The sequence below is a fragment of the Mauremys mutica genome, chromosome 5, assembly GCF_020497125.1.
Source record: "Mauremys mutica isolate MM-2020 ecotype Southern chromosome 5, ASM2049712v1, whole genome shotgun sequence".
Taxonomy (NCBI): Eukaryota; Metazoa; Chordata; order Testudines; family Geoemydidae; genus Mauremys; species Mauremys mutica.
This window is the reverse complement of record NC_059076.1, coordinates 31,106,369-31,129,030: the sequence shown is the minus strand read 5'-3', so window position 1 is coordinate 31,129,030 and position 22,662 is coordinate 31,106,369. Positions and strand designations below refer to the sequence as shown.

The following is a 22,662-nucleotide window of genomic DNA, read 5'->3' as shown; positions in this document are numbered from 1 at the left end:
CAGGCTAGTGAATTATTATTTTTCTTCTTGATAATCATACTAATGTTGGAGGGATAGTTTTTCTTTAAAAGTTTTTGGATTTAATTACTTTAGTGACAGGACCAAGCAAGTAGTAATCAAGCTGAATGAATGAATACCTTAAACTGTAAAAATTTATTTGTATCAGCTTCAAACTACCCTTAGATTAATCTATCATCTGTACTCAGGGACCATTTAAACATATCAGTATGCCCATATAACTAGCATCTCAAGCAGTACAAATATAATTGTCTATTTGAATCATGGATTTTCAGTCAGAATTTGTGTTATATCACTGGAAAAGTAATATTTGAGGAAAATGTATTTGAAGACTGACTAGCAGAAGATGATGACAACTTTATAATTGTTTGTAAATACATTTTATGTGTTACAATTAAGATTATAATTAATTTCCATAGAATGATTACTGCAACTTTGGTAAATGGATTTTGTTACTCGGTAGTTATAGTGGATGCTATATTTTTCCAACTTGTATAGACAATTTTACTAAAACTGGCCATTAAAAAATTGACCTCCTATACAGAATAAGAAAATACTAGGCCAGATTCTAATTTCAGATATACTCAAGTAATTCTGGACTAACATTACTGAAGAAAATGGAGTTAATCCAGGTTTACACAAATATAACTGAGATTACACTCTGGTTCATTATTAAGTTTCAAGGTTAGAAAGTCTGATGATTTGCAGAGTGGATTCCAGATGCTGATTATGGTGGTGTTTAATAATGAGTTGTGTGTAATATAGCTATTTGAAAGTTGTATATACTATTTGGTAGGCTGTGTATGAAGCCATCTGTACCAACTGGCTATGATTCCATGATGCATGGCACAACATTTAACTAGGTGGAAAAGTTAGGAATAATCAGTTCACTATTTCTTCGACGGGTACCATATATTTATTGTTTACTCAACATTCTGTTTACAGTATCTGTAGAAATTTGGATTCTTAATTTGTTGATCCAAAAGCAGAAATGCACCCATTACACAACTTTGTATGAAACACACCAATAAGATATTAGTATAGTATGTGAATCTGTGTTCAAATGCTGTGTGTCTTGAACACTTGTACATTTTGGTATCTGATTTTTAGACAGTTTTAGTAAGGTCTCTCTTTAATGTGTTCTTGTTCCATATGCAACAAAATCAAATGCCAAAAATAATAAAAACATACCTGATTTGTAGTATCTGAGAAAACGGTTGTAGTACGCAGTGTTGTTGTAGTCATGTCGGTCCCAGGATATGAGAGAGACAAGGCAGGTGAGGTAATATCTTTTATTGGGCAAGCCTGAGAGAGAACTCCATGGAATTCCTCAGCAGTGGCAGCCTTGAACCTATGCTACCTGTCCAATTGAATTAGGCCTCACTTATCCAGGATTCCCCTGGCAGCACAGCCATTAACACTCCTCTCCAATTCTTTTATCTATTTCTTCTCTCATCTCTCTTCCACCCCAAGGCAGGTTCACATATTCTCTTGCTCATTTCTTTTCTCATGTCTCATTTCAAGTGTTTTCTAATTCATAGATTTTTCACAGAAGGAAAATGATAATATCTCGCTCTTATCCAGTGCTTTTCATCAGCAGATCTCAAAGTGCTTTACAAAAGAAGTTGGTATCATTATTCTCATGTTACAAATAGGGAAACTGAGGCCCAGAGGTAAAGGTCACCAGGAAGGCCAGTGGCAGAAAGAGGACTAGAACCCAAGGCTTGTTTTTCAACAACAAAACACTTTCTCTAGAATATTGAATTCTGTAGCCCATAGAACTACCTTTAGCATTTATTTTATTCAGCAGTAATGCAAGAAATAAATTCTAAAGTGTGAGTATTGCAATTGTGTACATTGGGGTTCCCAACTGAACAGTAATTTTAATAATACTGGGTCTGATCTTGAAACAAGAACCTGTCAAACCTCAGAGTAATTACAGGGAATTCTTAAGTAATCAATATAATTAATAAGTAATCTATAGATTGGGCTACAGTTCATTCTCACTCCTTGGTTCCACCTTGCCTGTTTTTTGCTGGTTGCCCAGCCACGACCTTGTCCTGTCCAGCATGAGGTGAACCTCGCCTCTTGCATCAGCTTCCACCCCTGTCAGGGCCAGCTCTAGATTTTTTGCTGCCCCAAGCAAAAACAAACAAAAAAACAAAAAAAACCACACACAACCAAAAAACAAACAAAAAAAACCCCACACAAAGAAACAAACAAAAAAACCGGGAATGCCGCCCCTGGAATTGTGCCGCCCCAACCACGTGCCAGTCCTGACTCCTGTGGATTTAACCCTCTGCAGCAGAGGATTCCAGAGGGCATAATATTTTGAGGGAGGACATTTCTCATTCAATTCCAGGAAAAAGTATCTTTAGTCATTAGAGAAAAATGCAAAAACTGGAGGTGAAAATGTTGGGTAGTCATCTGTGAATGTTATAATTTGTTCAAGACACTGGAATGAACCCATTTACTCATGTAAAAATTGCTATCCTATTGGTCAGAAAGTCAGAACCTCAGCTTTACATCTATTCCATTTAAACCTCCACCATCATGTTGCTTCGTAACATTGTGTTAGAGGGTTGGTTCAATATTGACTCAGAAAAAGGAGGACCACCAATGGAAGTGCCCGCGCAGACTCTAGCGTTTGCTTATCCTTCATGACTGACCACAAGTTAGGGTTGTCAAGAGTAGTTTTTTTTTCTGTAGTATTTTAAGTTACTTTGTATGAACATGGAATTATAAGTCCCATAGGACTTGAGAGAGACATGGTGGGTGAGGTTATATCTTCACTCTCCATAGCTTGCAAGCTATTCTGGAATGTGCAGAGAGAATGGATGGCCATGCACCACTCTCTTTCTTGCTCCTTCCCACTCCCTTTTCGGTGTCTAGTATCTCCAGGGGTGGTAGGAGAGAGCAGTTCCAGGGGCTTGGGGAGCACAGGGTATGCAATCGTGACTAGCCCATTGCACAAGGCTCTTCTTTCCTCCCTCCATCCTGATGCACCTGTGCAAGGACCATTCACGAGGTGGCCCATTATTATTTACCAATAGGGCATTTAGCAAAAATAATCTTGGTTTCAATAGAAATTGAGTTACTACTTTTGTTGGCTTGACAAGGAAAATTGAGTAAGGGAATAACATTGGTTTCTAAGGCCCTGAGCCATCAAAGGACTTAAATGCAGTCTTATCTTTAACACATGTTAAAGTTGAGTAGGTGCTTACGTGCTTTGCTGGATTAGGACCTACTTGAAATAAAAACGACATATTTTTCTAAATAAATTCTGGCTTCTTGCAGTAGTCATAAGCATAGAGTTATTTTGTCCCAAGGGCACAAAGTATGGACTTAAACAGTTATGAGTTTATAGCATTGGCACTAGTTGAAATTTCATAATCAATTTGAATTACTCACATTGCTGTGGCAGAGAAGAACAATTTAAATATAGGTACCTGAATTTTTTCTCTAGGAATTACCTGCTTCTTCCAAGTAGATTGTTTGGCTTTTCTTTCTTTCTTTTTTTTTTAAAAAAGCTTTTACAGAAGAAAGAAATTGTAATTCCATTCACACTTTGATTAAAAATAAAAAGTTAGTGTCATTGCACATCTGAAGGTTATCTTAAAGATCTTTTTAGCAATCTAAATAAATTGAGAAAACGTGTAACTGAGAGGGTACCTTGATTTTTGTATCACCAATTGTCTCATATACAAATAATGATGATGTGATATCTTATGACTTAAAGAATAGTTTTCACAAATTTTGATGATTTCGTTATATCAGAAATAAAAACAGTCACTGGATGATTCAAAAGTATATCTACCATTTATTATGTGGCTCTTTCAGTACCATTCATAAAACAAGATAACCACAGAAGTAGTTCAGTGCTGCTCCAAATTTGATCTGCACTTGTGTTTCCCCTCCAATAAGTAGTCTTACAAACTTAATAGAACAATGCTTCTTGCCAGATAATATAAATTTATGAGTAGCAGAAAATGTATAGTGCAGAGAAAACATGTAATTGTTGAGTGATTACTATATAAATCTTGATTTTTCTAAGGTTCTAAATCAATGGGACTGCTTATGGAATAAAGGACTTCCCAGGATAAGTAAGGATGGTATAGTTGGCAGTTAGGCCCTGACCCAGCAAAGCACTTAAGCACATGCTTAACTTTAAGCATAAAATCTCCCTCTGAATTGAACGGTTACTGATTAAATGAACAAATACATTAAAAATGCTCAGGGACCCTTGCTCACAAAATATACTTTGTTCATTTATTTGGCAAGTGTAGTTTATTTTTAATTATGTTGTAAAGTATACAATAAATGTATTGTAGTATATTATGTAAAAGTAATTAAGTCTTAGTAGAGTGTTGTAATAAGTTCTTATTTTACAATTAAATCATTGTTGAAAAGTGTGAGGTTAATATTCAGGTTTTGGTGAGAATTCTAAGTTGTGGATTAATGTAATTAATGAATATATTCCACTTATTTAAAGAACAGTAGAAATGTTGAAACTGTAAACTGCCTGTGCTCTGAGTTGCTGTACTCAGCAGCCCAGCTGAAAGGCTGCTGCTAACAATACCCCTGAGAAAAATCTGGTCTATTCCTCAGGGATTTGTGTTCTCCTGTCTCCTGATCCTTTCAAAAGACACAGGGAGAAAAAAAAACCTGGCTGGAGGGTTTCTGTCTCCCCCCCCAAACCTGTTTTTTCCTGTTGGATGGGAATGTACTTTGGCGAGCACTTCCCCCCACCTGAGGAATCCTGAGTGGTACCTCGTATCACAATGGACGCAAGAGGGCTTTGTAACAGAAAGCCCTGCAAAAAACTGAAAATACTTCTAACCCTGAAACTGCCTCAGAGTGCCTCTGGTAGAAAAGCCTAGCCTCTCTCTCTGGGTCCGAAACACCACTGCCACCATGTCAGGAGTCTACCCTCACTTGAAACTGGGCGGTTTCAAAGTGAGGACCCGCATGTCTTCCCCCACCCCAAAATCCTAGGGTAGGTCTCCCCTTCGGCTGCCACCACCCGGTCAATTCCGTGGGCCGGGACACCCCTGTTTCCCCCCTTGGGAACACAGATCAAATCACAGAGGAGGAACCTCCCCCCCTCTTCCCTCTCTCCAGCCTGCTCTGGAGACAGAGGTGCCTGGATTCAAACGCCTTGAATCTCACACACACAGGGAAGCAGGCCACTTCCCCCTCCCCTTCCCCTGAATTTCCCCAAGGGAAGGAATTAACCAAGTCCAAAGAAAAGAAAAGAATTTATTAAGAGAACAAAAAGAAAGTACAGAATCTCTATGAGCCCAAGCTGGACACTCATAGGGTATAACCTTATCAATCTCTGGAGAGAATCCCCTCTCCCCCTTTTCTCAGTAAAAGCAATATCAGCAAACAGGAATAAAGCATTTCCTTTAGCAAACACACAATTGCCAATATAGAAATCAAATCATAAGACTAATTCGCCTTTCTAATTAATACTCACTATTAATTAGTAGAAACTACTCCAGGAGAACTTGGAGACATGACTGTACTCTGTTAGATCCAAAAACAGTTCTCACACAGACAAAGGCTTCCCTCCACAGAGATTTGAAAAAATCTTATCTCTGATTGGTCCTCTGGTCAGGTGGTCATCAGGTACTACATGTTAACCCTTTACAGGTAAAACAGACCTTAACCCTTAACTATCTGTTTATGACAGTAGGTAACGATACATGAGTTACTTCAGCTATTGATGCTTAAGTGCAATTTCCATAATACTACCTGCTACCGTAGCATTGCTCTGAGTTTTTCAATAATTAAATCCTGTCCCATAACACCAACGAATTAACAGAGATACTAACTGCGCTCAACCAGAAAGTACTGTTTTATATCCTAATCTTTGCCAACCTGAAATGAATTTTTATTCTTATATGTTCAAGAGGTTTATTTTATTATTTTCTAAAACCCGAGCATTTGGATTCAGCATACTGCAACAAATGAAAGCCTTTTAAAAGGCCTCTTCAAACCATACCAGGGAATGAACCCATAGTATCCCATCCAATGTGTCTTTATGCAAGATAACTAGCCTGCCTTTTAAACAGCTAAGAAAGCTGATAATATTTGCATTTATTACATTAAAAAAGCAAGGATTAGTTAACACTATTGATCAAATTCTGTCTCTCAATTTATACACCATGTTTCCCAAGATTTCATTCAGGTTGTTTATTTTCTAAATCCAGACATGATATGCGTAGGGCTCCATTTACTCTGAGGCAAGCTGAACCTAAATTCTGCAAAAAGACCCTTAGATTTTTCAGTCACTTCAGCTAAATTAAACATATGGAGGTTTTTATTAAATTAAATATAAAAATGAATAATATAGCCCAGCTATAGTCAATAGGTCGACCATGGGAAAAATCCAAACCATCAGATGCTTTTGAACAGACCCCGAAATCTTTTTATTTACCTATTATTATCATTATTTTAAGAAAAAAAAATCTTCTCTGGAGTGTGGACTTTGACTATACCTTGACCAAGAAATTTAGACCTTGACAAAAAATAATTGTTTACTCCTGCCAATAAAGCAGCCCATGTGGTATTTATTAGATTTTCATTCCATTTTTCATGCTCTCCTGACATCTTCAGTTTTTAAATATTCTGCAGATTTAGATTTCACAGTCAACAGTCCATTAAGCTGAATGGAGCAGTTTACATCTCTCAGAATTATTGTTTCAGGCTGCATGCTAATTCAGGAGAACAATGTTTCATTGGTCTAATTTGATTCACATTTTCAAGGTTTTTGTGGGCTTTTGTTTTTGTTTATTTCTCTCATTATAATAAGGGGCAGAATAATATATATATTTTTTCAAAAAGCTGAATTGTGGAGCACAATTCTGCAGCAAATTCTGTGGCCACATAATTGCAGAATACATGTATTTCTCTAGGAATACAGATCTCTGTACCAAGATTGAGTTACCACATGAAAAAAGTTGAGGCTGCTGGATCATTTTGATAGGGAATTATGATTGTCATCTCAATTGTAAGATACACTTGGGCATTATGGATCTTGACAAGATATTTAGATTGATTTGGGAAAGAGATGCCATAAATGTACTAAAAATTATGTTGTAACTGTAACGGTTTTATGATGTTCCATTATATTCAATGTAAAATTGTATCATTGTAGATAGTGTTTTGTGTACATGCTGTTTTCCAAAACAGCAAATAGCTGAAAGTGAGAGCATTTCTAAGAATTCTGGGCTGAACTGTATCACTGATTCACGGCCCATGATAAGGTTGATGTTGAGGTCCCCACTCCCATGAGAACAGTTGGAGGCATTCTGCCTCAGGGAGTACTTCCTGGAGCTGCTAGGCTCTCAGAGGTTGTGCAACTGCCACTACACCCCTTTGTTGGGTGCACTGTACAGTCTGCAGCCATCCAGTGCTACTGGCCATGCATGGGGAGTTAAGCCATTGTTCCAGCTCCTCCTGTCCCTTTCTGGGGTGCTTCGCACTTCTGGAGACAGATGGGAACAGAGTATCCTCTGAGATCCCCAAAGTGCAGGGGTCATGCGCAGCATCAGTCAGAAAGTCAGTCTGGGAATTAGAATCTAGATTGCCTGGATCGTCGTCATGCTTCACCGAAAAGCCCACCCATTCTGTATAGGTAAAAGAGAAAAGACCAAGTGCCTTATACATTTTTGAGTGGTCTAAAATAATGATAAAATACATATTGTAATCTGAGATTTAAAATGAGGTAGTTACTGTGGCAGGGGAGGTACAGCAGAGAAGCCATACCTTACTCGACTCCTTTCTCTCTCTTGCTTTTATCCCCATCTACATTCAGTCTATCACTAAATCCTGTCAGTTCTTCCTGTTCAATATCTCAAAATCTTTCTGTCCCACTGCTAAAGCTGCTATCCCTGGCTTGGACCATCATCACAGTGAACCCTGCCACCATGTTCTCCCTAGCATCCCTAGCTTTCCTCTTAGTCTCCTCCGTTTCCTCCAAAACACTGCTGAAAGTATGATTTTTCTCTCCCAACACTATAGCAATGTCCCTTTCTTCAGCTGTCCATTGTAATGTCCTGTCTCCTGCATCAGATTTAGATTCCTTTAAACTAGTTTCCAGATCCTTCATAACTCTGACCTTATATATATCTAAACCATCATCTGCTACTACTACTCTACACACCTTCATGCTGTCTTTGGCTACGTCTTCACAAGGATAAAGAACTTGCAGCTGGCCCAAGTCAGCTGCCCAAGGCTTGCAGGCCTCAGGCTGAAAAATCAATGCACAGACATTTGAGCTTGGGCTGGAGCTCGAGCTCTGGGACCCTGCAAAGGTGGAAGGTCCCAGAGCTTGGGCTCTAGCCCAGACATGAACATCTACATAGCGATTTTTAGCCCTGCAAGCCTAGGCCAGCAGCAGCCATGCCGTGGGTCTTTTATCCCCGTGTAGATGTACCCTTTCTCTCTTTCACCCATTCATGGCTCTAAACCTTCTTACATGCTGTCCCTTGAGCTTGGAAGAACATCTCTCTTCCAGTGCACCGAGTAACCACACTCTTGTCTTTCAAATCCCTCCTCAAAACTCATTACTTTCACTTATCAACCTCCCATGGATTTTTATTTGGATGCTCTTGTGCCTACCCATGATACAATTATAAAATATTTTTTAAAAGAATCTATAAAAGACTGAAGTAAATGGAGAACTCAAGAGATTGTAATCCATAATACATGCTGGCAAAAAAATAATTCTCCTTTCCTTTTGTTTTGCTCCACTACCCCCACGTTCCCTTGCTCCTTCTCTAAGTGTCTCTACTCTGTATAAACGAGATGATAAGCTCTTTGGTTTAGCCTCAGATTTACGATGCTGTTCAAGCAGTAACAACACTGTTGAAATTATGTGAAGGAACAGAGAAAAGGCCATTACTAGATAAATAGGTGGTGGTGGTTGTGGTGGCGGTGGGGAAAAAAAGCAACAAAGTCTGTGAGACAGGCTGGAGTGAATTCAGTGAGGATTTTAAAAACAAGGAGGGAAACCATAAACTAGATTCTGAAATGCATTGGGAGCTGGCAGTATTAACAATTCAATTGATGTGCTGCTTGCTCTTCGTATATGTGAAGAGGTAGACTACGACTGTCAGCACATGCTGGATTCTGGTGAGCTGGGAATTGAAGAGTCCATAGAGAAGGGAGTTGCAAAAGTCGAGACAAGTTGAGTATGATACATACTCATCTAAAAGAGTAAAAATAAAAATATACGATAAAGTAACTTTTTGTTTTTTCATTTGAACAAGAACATGCATGTGTCAGTTTGAGATCTGCATCAACAAAGATGATTATTTAAATCAAACTATTTCCACTGAAAATGAGATATGAACAATTCCTCAAGTGTATATACAGATCGCATTTTGACCCTTGGAATTTCAATATTCCTTTGAGGTTTTTGCCATTTCATTTGCCACTTTAAATCCTACAGTGGTTCTAAATAGGAACTGACAACACTAGCTGTGGTTAGGAAGATCTGATGTTTAGTCTTATGGTAGAAACAACAAAACACAAATTTCTACATATTTCTCTTTCATATTTGAGGCATTTCTTCCCTTTGTGACTTGTACAAAATGATTCATATTTTTAATGTGTATCCATACTTATGCAAGTGGAACTGTTTCTATTGGGCATACATATACTGCAAAGCTTCCTGTCTGCTGCGGGAGGTGGAGGGTCTCCACTCAGTACCCCTTCAAGTTGCTCACTATTCTATCCCTCCCCTAGATTTCCTGGGGGGTAAGAGGTCTCTGCTACTCTACTCCCACTCTAGCCTACATTTTTATAGTATTATCGTTTATGAATCCCTGCAGCAACAGTGGCTGTGACTCATAACTTTGTTGAACAGCAGCACCTTGAAATTTACATGAATCATGACACTTTCACTTTTGTCTAGGGAGCATCAGAGTCCTGAAAATGACCCATCTTGTGCTTTTGCTTGTCAGCTTGTGACGTTATCTGATTAAAATATGACCATATAGATTATTGTTGCAACCACTGTTATATATTTGCAACAAATCTTGTACAAAGGTTGTCAAGTGAGGTGTCAATAAAAAGGTTTGCTCGTTATGATTATGCTCTCTGTATCATGTATCGTATTTGTATTTGAAGTTATGAGTATTGGCTCTATACCTGTATTTCAAATGTTTGCTTCTGAGGTAATTAAAGAAGTAGTTAGCCAGCACATCTTGAAGAGACTATTCAAATTAAGTGGCTCATCAAGAAACACTTAACTGACAATGGACCATGGGAGACGCCCATTTACACTGAATGGACTATCCTGCAAATGTTCCATCTGAAGTATGCATTTTGCCTAGTCATTGCAGGAAGCCATTTCCCATCTGAAGTATGGGAAATGGCTTCCTGCAATGACTAGGCAAAATGCATGGACATGTGACTTGTCCATGTGACTCCAACCACCATCTTGTTACAGTACTTTTCCACAGTAAGAACCATGAGATTCCCTCCACACAGCAAAAGAGATAAAGGGCCCTGGAAACCCCTCCATTTTCCCTCTTTTCTGCTCCAGCCTCTTTCCTACTCAAACCTCTGGAACATGGACTTATACTAATGGGAGTATTCTATCCAAGGGACTGAGGATCTTCCAATGATTTGGAAGTGACCAGTGACTTGACTAAAGCCAGCAGTTTATTCCATCACTGCTACAAGCCTGAACCAAGAACTTTGCAATAACTGTATGTATTTGATTCCTTTAACCAATTTTAACTTCTTTCCTCCCTTCTTTCCTCCCTTCCTTCCTCCCTCCCTTCCTCCTTTCTTATAAATAAACCTTTAGATTTTAGATACTAAAGGATTGGCATCAGTGTGATTTTTGGGTAAGATCTAAGTTATATATTGACCTGGCTGTGTGGCTGGTCCTTTGGGATCAGAAGAACCCTTTATTTGAAGAGATTGATTTTAAAGAACCACTCATCTCTAAGTCTGGTTGTTTTAGTGGTATTATAAGGACTGGAATGCCTAAGGAAACTGCTTTCATGACTTCTTGTTAGCCAGTGTGGTGAAACAGAAGTTTCCTTTTGTTGCTGGTTTGGTATATCTTATGGGGGATTAGCCACCAGTCTTGGGGTGTATCTGCCCTATTTCTCAGCAGGTTGTCATGAATTTGGCATTCTCAGTTGAGATCCACTGAGGAGGCATGGTTACACAGCTACAAACAGAAATGGAGCCATCTGTCTGCAGACTCAGAAATAAAACATTGTCTTGGTTGCATCAATTTTATGTGTAAGGCTATTTACACAACCACAAGCGTTGTAAATATTACTGATTTTAAAAATGGAAGCTTAAATTCTACAGGAATTGATGGTTTAGTTTTCCATGCTTACCGGGGAAAGTTTCCTCACTTGAAAATGATGCATGACCTAGTGGATTTTTAAGTCCTAGAGTTGCATTCACAGATTTATTTCTTCAGCACAGGAGATTTATTCTCATATCGTTATTTATATTGTGCTTCAATTTCAAGTTTGGCAAATAGGATTATTTTCACCCTCAAAGGTCTAGATTCTTTGCTGCGCTAAGGAGAAATTTGATGCAGAAGAGGCTGGTGTGGATGAGGGCTCAGAGACAGTTACAGTTTTCTTATTAACCCTTACAAGCCTGGAAGCTCCTCTAACCTGTAGCTAATGAGAACTGTTCATCAACTAAGGAGAGCCAGAGAGCCAAGTGTCCTATGCTGTCCATACACGTTCAGCATAGTTTGTGTCAGAATATAAATGTCAGCTGCTCAAATAGTTCTTTCAGTTGAGTCGTTTACTTCAAGAATGTGGATCTGAGGTGTAGCCGTTTTGAAGCTACATAAGTTGAATAAACTTCAGCCTATTCCCATTTCTGAGGCATTCCTTGAAACATCTCAGAATTTAGCTTTTAATTGTTAAAATCTCTAACTTCAGTTCACTAACCATATCTGTTCAACAAATGTATAGTTCAATAGAATAGATGCTGTAGTAAGGATATAGATAATACTTATCCCAAATGTATACGTTCTTGCATTGGATTAGTATAATATCCCTCCCAATATTGTGAAAAGGTGAGTATACCATGTAAAGATATCTCAGCTATGTCAGTTTATGCATGGCTATCACGTTTGTAAAGTGTGGCTTTTGTCAGAGAAGAGACAAGTCTATTTTTGGAGATGTCAGCTCAGTGTGGCTGGCAACGAGTACCTTTGCTCAGTCCTTTTTTTTTTTTTTTTTAGAAAAGCGGGGAGTCAGGTGAATTAAGAGGAATTTGGGATTTTGAGTGTTTTAAATATTTTCATTCACAGGAATCTCTCCCTATCAATAGTTACTTTCATCACTGGGAAAGTTTTCTTATCTAAATACAGCCCCCCTGTTAGAAAGTGGGGTGAAAGGATCTGGTAAGTTACTTATATGTTAACTTTTGCGATTTCCTATTTCTAACAGGTTTAAAAATATCCAGCAAGCGCATTTTGTTGTATTACCTTTACAGTGATCACCATTAAAATCTTTGAATATACCTCTTGCCGAAGTGAAATATTTGTTATGCTATTTGTGAGATTTCCAATTCTAAGAATGGGGAGTACTGGAAACACTGTACTGTGGTAAAAGTCAAGATTTTAATGGTGTACAGTGTATCTTTTATTAAGGCTACTTTAAAACATGACGTTAGCTTAAATCCAATAATCCAGTTTGGTTTCACATAAAAACAAAGCAAAAGTTACCTGAGGGCACAAATATATCTATATATATAATGTATGTATGAGTGTGTGGAGCTACCTCTGTGCATGCATCAGGGGCCATGGACAATTTCACAAGTGGAAAACGTGGGACAGAGCGGGGAAGTGACTTGCTCGAGGTCACACTGTAAGCCTGTAGCAGAGACCAAATTAGAATTCAGCCCTGTTCTTCTTCCTTTGAACTAAGTTGCCTTCCCAAGAACGCTTGTCTTTGGGAGAACTTTCTAGTTCTTCACATGCAGCCTGCAAAAGGTTTAGTGTTCAATGGATAGATAACCTAATATCTGAGGCTTAGATTTACTCATTGACACAAGGTTCTGGCAATCATGCAGGCCTTTGTTTGTTCCCAACCAACCTAAATAAATGAGAATTATCATTCCACTTGACAAAAATGTGTTATTAAATAACTGTTCATCTGCACTGAAACATCATGCAGGGCCCTATTCTGCCCTTTTGGTAGATGTATAAGAAAGGCTGTTAGAGGAGATAGTGAGGTGTTTTAGGCTGTAGTGTCCACAGGACAGTGATCAGATCTAAATCTCATTTATGTTCAATCTGGGCATTGTAGTTTTCTGCTTTCCTTGTGTCTAGCTGAGATAATGTCCTGGAGAAGAGTGGCCAATGCCTTGTTCTCTCCCATAACACTGCTGCATGCCTACCTGAACACTTGGGGGGTTGGACCCCATTTCTGTCACCACCCATAGCTGTGCTCCACTCTCTCCTCCTTGAGTATACAGTCTCCTTTGCTGCCCCCATCCACTGTTGCTTTCCCATACTCTTTGATTCACTGTCCCATCCCCTTTTCTCCTGCTGCTGCCCAACCACATCATCTGGAAAAGGGATAGGAGTAAAACTCTTCTCCCCCACACTCCCCCTTCCTGTTACCCATCCTCTCCGAGATGTAATAGGTATGTCACTCTGTTCCACACTAATATTTACAGCAAGCCAATACTGTATTAGGTAAATTAGGTAGCAGCTGGAAAAACATTCATGAAGAGAGGTTTTTAATTAAATATTAAAAGGTCACAATCAATATTGCTAGTATTTTATATACAGGAACCTGACCTATCTAAGGCCACCAATAGAGCTAATAAAATCATCATGGGCATCTGACCATTGCCCATGGCAAGATGGAGCTCATCAGCCAAAGGTACTAATGAAGTCTCCATACTATGCCAAGACCAAAAAGAAGATCAGTAGAGATTCAGGAAATTGGAGGAGCCCAGATGAGGCTGGAGTTGCTCTGCATTGACTTTCTCAATAATTTTCCTCACAAATGGCAACTTCGTCACAAGGTGATAATTGGCTAGGTTGTTACGGTCAAAGGATGGCTGCATGAGCAAAGTCCTCTACTCTTCTGACCATGCCAACTACAGGAGTTTTAGAGAGTCTTATGAGCTGCAAAAATATTGACAGAAGTAAGGTTGCCAGGGGCCACTTAAAACCTACTTAACAACTGAATGTTCTAGGACTGGAGATTATAAAAGGCCTGTCTACATGGTCAACTTTTGTCTTTTTTTCTCCCCACTTACGAAGTAATCAAGGAACCATCTCTTTCCCATAATCTTCCATGTTAGCTTTAAAACAAGAACAGTTTTACAATAATATGCATCTTAAAATAGAAAAATGTCAATTGTGATCCATTGTTTGGGGTACCTGAGGGGCTGACTCTCATGTTAAGTGATGCTCATACTACACTGTTCTCATCCTCAGAGCTAAAAAGGGCTAGAATTACTGATTGAATGACTGAACTCCAGCCTCTTGTCCACTGACATCAGGAGACTTAGCTGGTGAAAGACAAGGCACTGAAGCCTTTTATCATCTGTTGGCACTTAGAGAGGCCGAAGATCCCACTAATTTAAAGATTCTATAGTCAAGCTCATTTCCAAGAAAGGAGAAATCTGAGTCCTGTGCTCTGATGGGTCACTCATCTCTTCTATGAGTCCATGAAGCTGGTGCCATAGGCGCTGACTTTTGGTTTTGCCGGTGGATGCTTTTGAAGAGATGTGTGTGTTTGGGGGAGGAGGGGGCACTCTGTCAGTTTTCGGGGGAAGCTATTTTCAGTATATTTATACACTTCTTTCATATTCTAGTTATTGAACATGTCTATCATTGGTATCTTTACTATTTTAATAATGATTAAATTGTTATGAACTACATAATTACATTATCATAAATTACAGTATATTAAAATCATTCAATCACCTACAAGCTGTCTTCACTAATGTCCCAGTTTAAAGACATTGTGTCTCACTGTAGCTTTCTGGATGAAACTGTCAGCAATCTTATTTACATCTAGTTTCCTAATATTGTCTTGATGCACATTTAAAGACAGCTACATTATTCAGTTGTATCTGTCCTGTTGATGACGAGATAATTTTTAAGTCTTTTGAAGCTGGAAAATGAGTTCAGGATGATACAGATGAGTAGTATAGAGCCACTGTCTGAGTTTGCACAGGCTAAAAGGTCTGTGGATTAGGGTGTGAGAAAATGTCCTCACTACAACTGAATGTGGTAGGTCTTTGTGCAGACAGCACTGAGAAAAAGTGGCCTCTTTAAGCATCTCTGCTGCCCTAGGTTACACAGGGAAGGTTCAGAGGGCAATATCAGAGAGGATCAAGGGGGAAGTGGAATCCCAGCTCAGGTGGGGGGCATTGACCTACCAGGTGGGAAGGATAAATACGCTGCATGTCCTCCAGATGAAATCCTCTTAACCACTGACTGATAGCCTTTTCTGTTACTTATCTCCATTCATATCACTCTTCCAGAATACCGGTAGCTTCTTATTCAAATCTGAAATCCAAAAACATTAGCTGAAGTAAAAAATGCTGGCTAATGAGAGTTGAAGCAGGACACACTGGTCTGGGTTTTGTTAGGTTCTGATCTCCATCTCACCTCTGTATTACTTGGGTTCCTGAGTGCAAAGGATCGCGATAATTTGAAGTGTACATGTTATATCTTTATTGCGCTCTTCAGGGAAGTTGAGCTGAGCTGGACAAAAAGCTGTTTCCACTAGAACTAAAATTTCTTGTATGAAGTTTACTAGATGCTTCCCTTTTCAGTAGTCCTGTGAAGTGACACTATGGAATCCTGTACTGACTTTGGATGAATTTATTTAGATTCATGCACACCCTAGCAAAACAGTCACTTCATGCAAATCCTCAGCTCCCTCATTCTGTTTCAGACCAAGACTGCTTTTTAGTCTCAAAAGAGTTAGCTTTTGTGCAGAAAACCTCAGGAAAGAGCAAAACGGGTTAGTTTCAGTAAATGGAAATTCCCGATTGGGTAGTCTTTTTTTAGAAACATTCAGCTTACCTTGGGATTTTTCATTCTGTATATTGGGGTGAAAGCATTTTTAACAGGTCTGCAATGGAACTGTCCTCACTCTGGACCTGTTTAGATTAATCCTGGGCCAGTGCTAAATATTAAGATCCTGGACCTATTAAAAAAGGTGCTTCCTGTCCCCCGGTGGCATTCATAAAATCATCAGCTAAGGCAGCCTTTACAGAATGATCCTTAACTAACTTTGAAAATTTCTTGGCCTCTGTAGCTCACAAGGGCTGCTGGACATTCCAGTAATAAGTATAGATTACTGACATGAGGTTCTTCAGTTTGAAGTCTGAATACTTTACCAGTGGATTTTGTAAGTATCTTGAACCATCACAGCCCTGCAGCAGTGCCACAGAAAAGGAATTTACAGAGATTTCAAACTTGTTCTTAACGGAGGCATCCCTCATCCTTTAAAGTCCTGCTGGTTGCTTTGTTGCTAGAACCCCACTCTTTCCCACACCTGAGCACTATATAAACTAATTTATACTCGTGCTAGTTTTGCACTATGCAACTTATGCTGACATTTAACCCCAGAATTTGGCCCTTAGTATTCTTAAAGCACTTGAGATCTTCAGATGAAACATACTGCGCAAGTGGGAGGAATTATTTTTTATTAAAAGGATATAAATATAATTCCTCCTTTAGTTAGATTGTGAATCCTTTTTCTTTAATGTAGAACAAAACACACTAAATGAATTTAAAAGAAAAACAGTAAATATAGCAGTTTCTAAATATTCTAGGGAATTATATAAGAGAATTAACTTTATACATACTTGTTAAGCATCTAAAACTGTGAGGAAAAAATGGGAGAAATAAATAAAGGTAAAAACCATCAGGAAAAAAGTATTCAGATGACTGTATCTTGTTGAACAATTATATAGTATATTTTTATTTTGAAGAACTTGGAATTTTTACCTCAAAACAATTTTTTATAACACTGCTTTCCTTGCTACAATCTTGCAAAATGTTTTGCTCAGGTAAGGTTTGTCCCATCACACCTGCACAGTGCTGAAAATTAAATATTGTAATTTTATTTTAGCCTTTGACTGTATATTTCAAAGCTTTTGAAATATACAATAAAATAAATTTTATTTTAGTCTCAAGCTGAATGTCATTTTTATAGGAGCTTTTGGATAAAGCTTGAATATCTTGTTTGCTGTACTATTTTCCCACTGTCGTTAAAAGTTTAAGGTGGAGAGGAAACAGTATTTATTTATTTGTTTTTATAGTAAGTGTGTACTATACTTGCCATTGATATTATTAAGTGAGAGCATGTTTTATCAATCACTTTTCTTTTGCAGTGTCTATAAAAGAAACCTAAGTTAAAATTTATGTGCCACGTTTTGTCCATAATGCTGTTTTGATTCTTTCAATTTCACATGCAACTGGCCAAATGGTTAGAATGAGGGCACGGCATGTCTCAGGAGATTGGTCATGGGATCTTAGCCTTTCACTGCTAGATTACTGTGTGACTGACCCAGGTCACTGATGACTGCAACTTTCACCTTCCAATGACTGTCCACTGGCCTTTTTAAAGAGATGTGGTAACTTTTGATCAAGTTTCCAATGGATATATCCACACCAAAATTAGTTCTAAATGATACCTTTGTTGGCGATTTGAGCAGAGAAGCTAGTGATCAATGGTACATACTTTAAGGGTGGGATCTACAAAAATGCTCAGTGCTGGCCTAACTCTGCTCTTATTAAAGTCAATGAAGATTTTACTACTGAGCATTTTTGAAGATCCCACCCTTAGAGTCTGTACTATTCTATCGTTGAAGTCAATGAGAGCTTTACTATTGACTTAAATGGGAGCAGAGCCAATCCAGAGTGGGGTGGAATTCTCAAAACCAAACTTCCCTTTCACTGTTACAGGTGAACTTCTCTCAACTTCAAGCACATTGGTTAGGCAGTGTGAAGATGCATGCAGTGATACTGCCAAGGATGTACCTCTTCTGTAGAAAAATAGAAGGCTTTGTACAAAATATATTCCATCTTAAACTCCTAAATAGGTGAATGGAGACTCAGTACTGTATAAATCCTTGTATATTTTAAACATATTTCTAGCACACATTCATTGATCTATTGACTTGATTCTTATTGATGTTTGAATTTGACTGTAACTTGCCTTTGATTTGACAAATCAACTTCAATTAATAGTGTTAAAAGTATTTTAGTTTAAGGATATGCTTGCTCTTGCTTGATTTTTTTTATCAACTGTAATCTATATAGCGAACATAGAGTTACATTTCTTACAGTTAGTAACAAGGTCCTCAAGAACCTTAGGGAATTTCAGCCAGCTTAATTAGGAGCCCCTTGGCTGTTGGCTAAATTTACCCTCTGATTCTCACAATTTGTTTTTGCTTTAAAAATTTCCTGATAAATTACTATTAGCATTACAGTACAGAATTTTGGATTTGGGGTTTATATCTGACAATGCAGTACTCTGCCAAAAAAAATAGGAAAAATACACAAAGTAGGTAAAAGTGTTAAATCACAAAATAATTTTAGTATTTATAGAACAAATAATAGAGGAAAGCCAGTTAAAATTAGTATTTGTATATTTCTAAAGTGTTCTGAACATAGCCATTCTGCTCCTTTGGGAAAAGTAGCAATTAAATACTAAACTCTTTCTTGCCCTCAAGGAATGGAATATTATGTTTCATGGAAACTCTGTAAATTGGGTACTGTGACTTTTTTCAGTCTCATGTCAAAATATAGCTTGCATGCCTGCTGACTTTGCTACTTTTTGACCTTAAAGACAGAGTTTCACTGTTTTGCTTTTTCTAATATATTAAAAACTGCTTAGTTAATATAAAAATATTGCAAACTGGTTTTGTACCATTATTTGTCATTTACTTTTTGAATTAAATGAGCATTTGTCTACAAAATTGGTAGCTCTGTTCCTAAGATTTGTTTAGGGTAATCCTTTAAAGCCTACCTTTTAGAATGGACTTGTTTGCACAATTTGAATTTTCAATTTGCTGGTAATGAAACTGCATGTATTTCTGAAAAGTACACCTCTACCTCGATATAACGTGACCCGATATAACACGAATTCGGATATAACGTGGTAAAGCAGTGCTCCGGGGGGGTGGGGCTGCACACTCCGGTGGATCAAGGCAAGTTCGATATAACGCGGTTTCAGCTATAACGTGGTAAGATATTTTGGCTCCTGAGGACTGCATTATATCAAGGTAGAGGTGTATTCCAAATTACTCTGTAAAATAGATTTCTTTTAGTTAAGATTTACATTTTCCAAATTAAGTTAATAGGTTTCTTACTCATTTGACACTCATTTTTTTTCTGAGTCAGAACTCCCTATTATTAGATCCAGAGAATCTTTGACCATCTACAAGTCCCGTTTACTTCAGAGGGACTAATGGGTCCTCACTACCTATTAGGATGTAGCCCATTCCTTTCCAAGTGAGGTTTGCCTGAATAAAAACAGAGTAAAAGAAGAGGTCTTTTATGCAGAGTGAGGGTGTGAGGAATCCCTGTAAGGTCGAAATGTTCTCCTCCTGATCTCCCTCCCATTGAGTAGACCCCAGTAGGGAATGATCTGGCCATGAATTAGGAAAGACGTCACAATTTTGGCCCTGTGTATTTAGTAGTATCTTAGCAACATTTTTTCTATATGTGATTATCCTCTTTTGGCTTAAACTCATTTGGGGTAGGTTGTACAAACAGCTCCACAGGTAACAAAAATGGTAATGAAATCTCAACCTGTTATAGATATATTGACTTTACTTTAGCAGAGTCCTGTTATTTGGTAGCGTTGATTCAGCTGTTTGTTTTTTTTAATTGATGTTTATTTCTCCACTGCTGTGTTTACCTATTCCCTCAGAAGGAAACCACTCCAGAGTAAGGAGTGACTTTCTAGACACTCGTGCCAGAATCTGAAAAGAGACCACAATCATATTGTTACAATTGCAGATTCTAACGTGGCTAGTAGGGCTAGGAATTTAATATATCTTTCTGCCTAATGCACAGAATCTTCAGGCTAGCTTTCAGCTTTATTAAGGCTTTTATACTTCTAAGGGAGAGGCATGATAATGCACAGATTGTGTGAATTCAGGTGAGCAGTGGTTTCAATAGCCTACAAATCATAAAATGCAATTTTCCCTTTTAGTGCCAAGTTCATGATACTAAATGGTTTAGAAAATTGTATTAGGTAATTTTCTCTAGTGCATTTGATGTAAATTACACCAATATTGTGAAGTGCTTTTTTGTTTAACACATTCTGTGTAAGTTAGATAAATTAAAGTATCTGAAGGATGGAATTAGATGAAGCTGATTATGATGAAGATGGGCTATTCATCTCAGATCACAATAAATATGGTTAATTCTCTGTACTACTGATGCCAACCTAAATAACTTTACCATTCATTCTAATGACTTTTTTTGTTTATCTATAAACAGAAGAAAATCTCTTCAGCTGTTTAAGAATCATGTGGTGCAGTGTTTTCTTTAACATTTAGAGGTTATTATCTTGCAAAATCGTAATAATCACTCAAATGGCTATTCTCCCAGGATTGTAATAATGGTCTCATACCCTTTGTAGTTTTGAAAAATGAAACTAAAACAAAAAGCAAGGCCATAATGGACAATGCATATGGGCTTTTGTAACCTCTGTAGTAATGATAATTGCCCATGGGCTGTAAGTTACAATGTTTGTTATAATACAGATGACTGCATCTCTCCTTTTTGCCAACTTCACGGGTAGAAAAAATATTATTTTTAATTAGCCAGTCCCCTTGAACAGAGAGCTGAATTTTAAGTAAAGAGTCTAGTTGCAGTAGCAACTTCAACAGAACATGTGGCCTAAATAGGGTTCAATCCCCAGGTGTGCCAAGCTCATACACAGCCAGGGGGGGCTCCAGGCACCAGCACAGCAAGCACGTGCCTGGGGCGGCAAGCCGCGGCGGGGGGGTGGCAATAGGGTGACCAGATGTCCCAATTAAATAGGGACAGTCCCGATAGTTGAGGCTTTTTCTTACATGGATGCCTATTACCCCCCACCCTCTGTCCCAATTTTTCACACTTGCTGTCTGGTCACCCTAGGTAGCGAGCTGGTCGCCGTGGGGGCGGCAGCAGTCAGGCTGCCTTTGAAGGCGCGGGACTGGCAGATCACCCGCAGAAATGCCGTCGAAGGCCGCCTGACTGCCGTGCTTGGGGCGGCAAAAACATAGAGCCGCCCCTGTACACAGCCCAGCTGGGGATAGAGTGAAGGAGAGACAAAAGTGGCTCTAAGTGACCTTAAAACCCTCCCCCCACATCCTAGGGCTGGCTAGGGGCTGAACTGACCTCGGCACAAATTAGAGCAGTCACAGCGCTACTCTTACTTATGCTGGCTAAAGCAATAGTACTTTTCTCTGGCAGCACAGAGGGGCCTTAACAGCTCAGAGGATCTGGCCCACACTGAGAATTATAGACAATAGAGCCAAATAGTCATAGCAATAGCTTGTTATTCTAAATGAATGAGTAGGTCTTGGTAGGGAAATTAGTTTAAAATATAAAGAACTACATAAAGTATTTTATATAAAAAGGAGCATCCTACTTTTAGAACCCCTTTGCATTTTTATTTAGCATCTATTTAACAGAAGTTGTTTTGAAGGATTTTAAATTTAATTGTATTTTAATGCTCAAATAAGAAACCTCTAAAGCAGTGGTTTTCAACCTTTTTTCATTTGTAGACCCCTACAGATATTTCAAATGGTGGTGTGGACCCTTGGAAATCTTAGACATAATTTGCAGCCTGCCTGGGGCCCCTGGAGTACAGGTTGGAAAACACTGTTCTATGGTAACAACCTTTTGCAAACCACTTAGACATAGTCTGTGGACCCCTAGGTTCAAAATCTCTGCTCTAAAGACGAGGGGGGGACACACTTAGAATCATAGAATATCGGGGTTGGAAGGGACCTCAGGAGGTCATCTAGTCCAACCTCCTGCTCAAAGCAGGACCAATCCCCAACTAAATCATCCCAGCCTGGGCTTTGTCAAGCCTGACCTTAAAAACCTCTAAAGAAATAGATTCCACCACCTCTCTGGATAATCCATTCCGTGCTTCACTACCCTCCTAGTGAAAAAGTTTTTCCTAATATTCAACCTAAACCTCCCCCACTACAACTTGAGACCATTACTCTGGTACCACTGAGAACTGTCTAGATCCATCCTCTTTGGAACCCTCTTTCAGGTAGTTGAAAGCAGCTATCAAATCCCCCATATTCTTCTCTTCTGGAGACTAAATAATCCCAGTTTCCTTCACCACTCCTCATATCCCTTCCTGGGGGAGAGAGAGTTCCGTGATTTGAGCATTTGCTTGCTAAACCCAGGGTTGTGAGTTCAATCCTTGAGGGGGCTACTTAGGGATCTGGGGCAAAAATCTGTCTGGGGATTGGTCCTGCTTTGAGCAGGGGTTTGGTCTAGATGACCTCCTGAGGTCCCTTCTAACCCTGATTTTCTATTATTCTATTCTATAAGTCATGTGCTCCAGCCCCCTAGTCTTTTTTGTTGCCCTCCACTGGACTCTTTCCAATTTTTCCACATCCTTCTTGTAGCGTGGGGCCCAA

At 38.7% G+C, this 22,662-nt stretch overlaps 1 protein-coding gene across 7 annotated transcripts in view; it reads left to right on the top strand.

Moving 5' to 3' along the window:
* STPG2 (sperm tail PG-rich repeat containing 2) overlaps positions 1-22,662 on the top strand; it is a 397,910-nt gene that overhangs the window by 301,082 nt on the left and 74,166 nt on the right. For 3 of the 7 annotated variants that reach the window (XM_045017499.1, XM_045017502.1, XM_045017501.1), the window contains one exon: positions 17,966-18,121. The exons of 2 other annotated variants lie outside the window; for them this stretch is intronic. In XM_045017499.1, the coding sequence (XP_044873434.1) occupies positions 17,966-18,106 (141 nt within the window). In that variant the 3' untranslated portion in view covers positions 18,107-18,121. Of the gene's footprint in view, positions 1-17,965; positions 18,122-21,786; positions 21,873-22,662 lie in introns of those variants that run through there. 2 more of the 7 variants (XM_045017503.1, XR_006579524.1) reach the window with 1 other exon arrangement.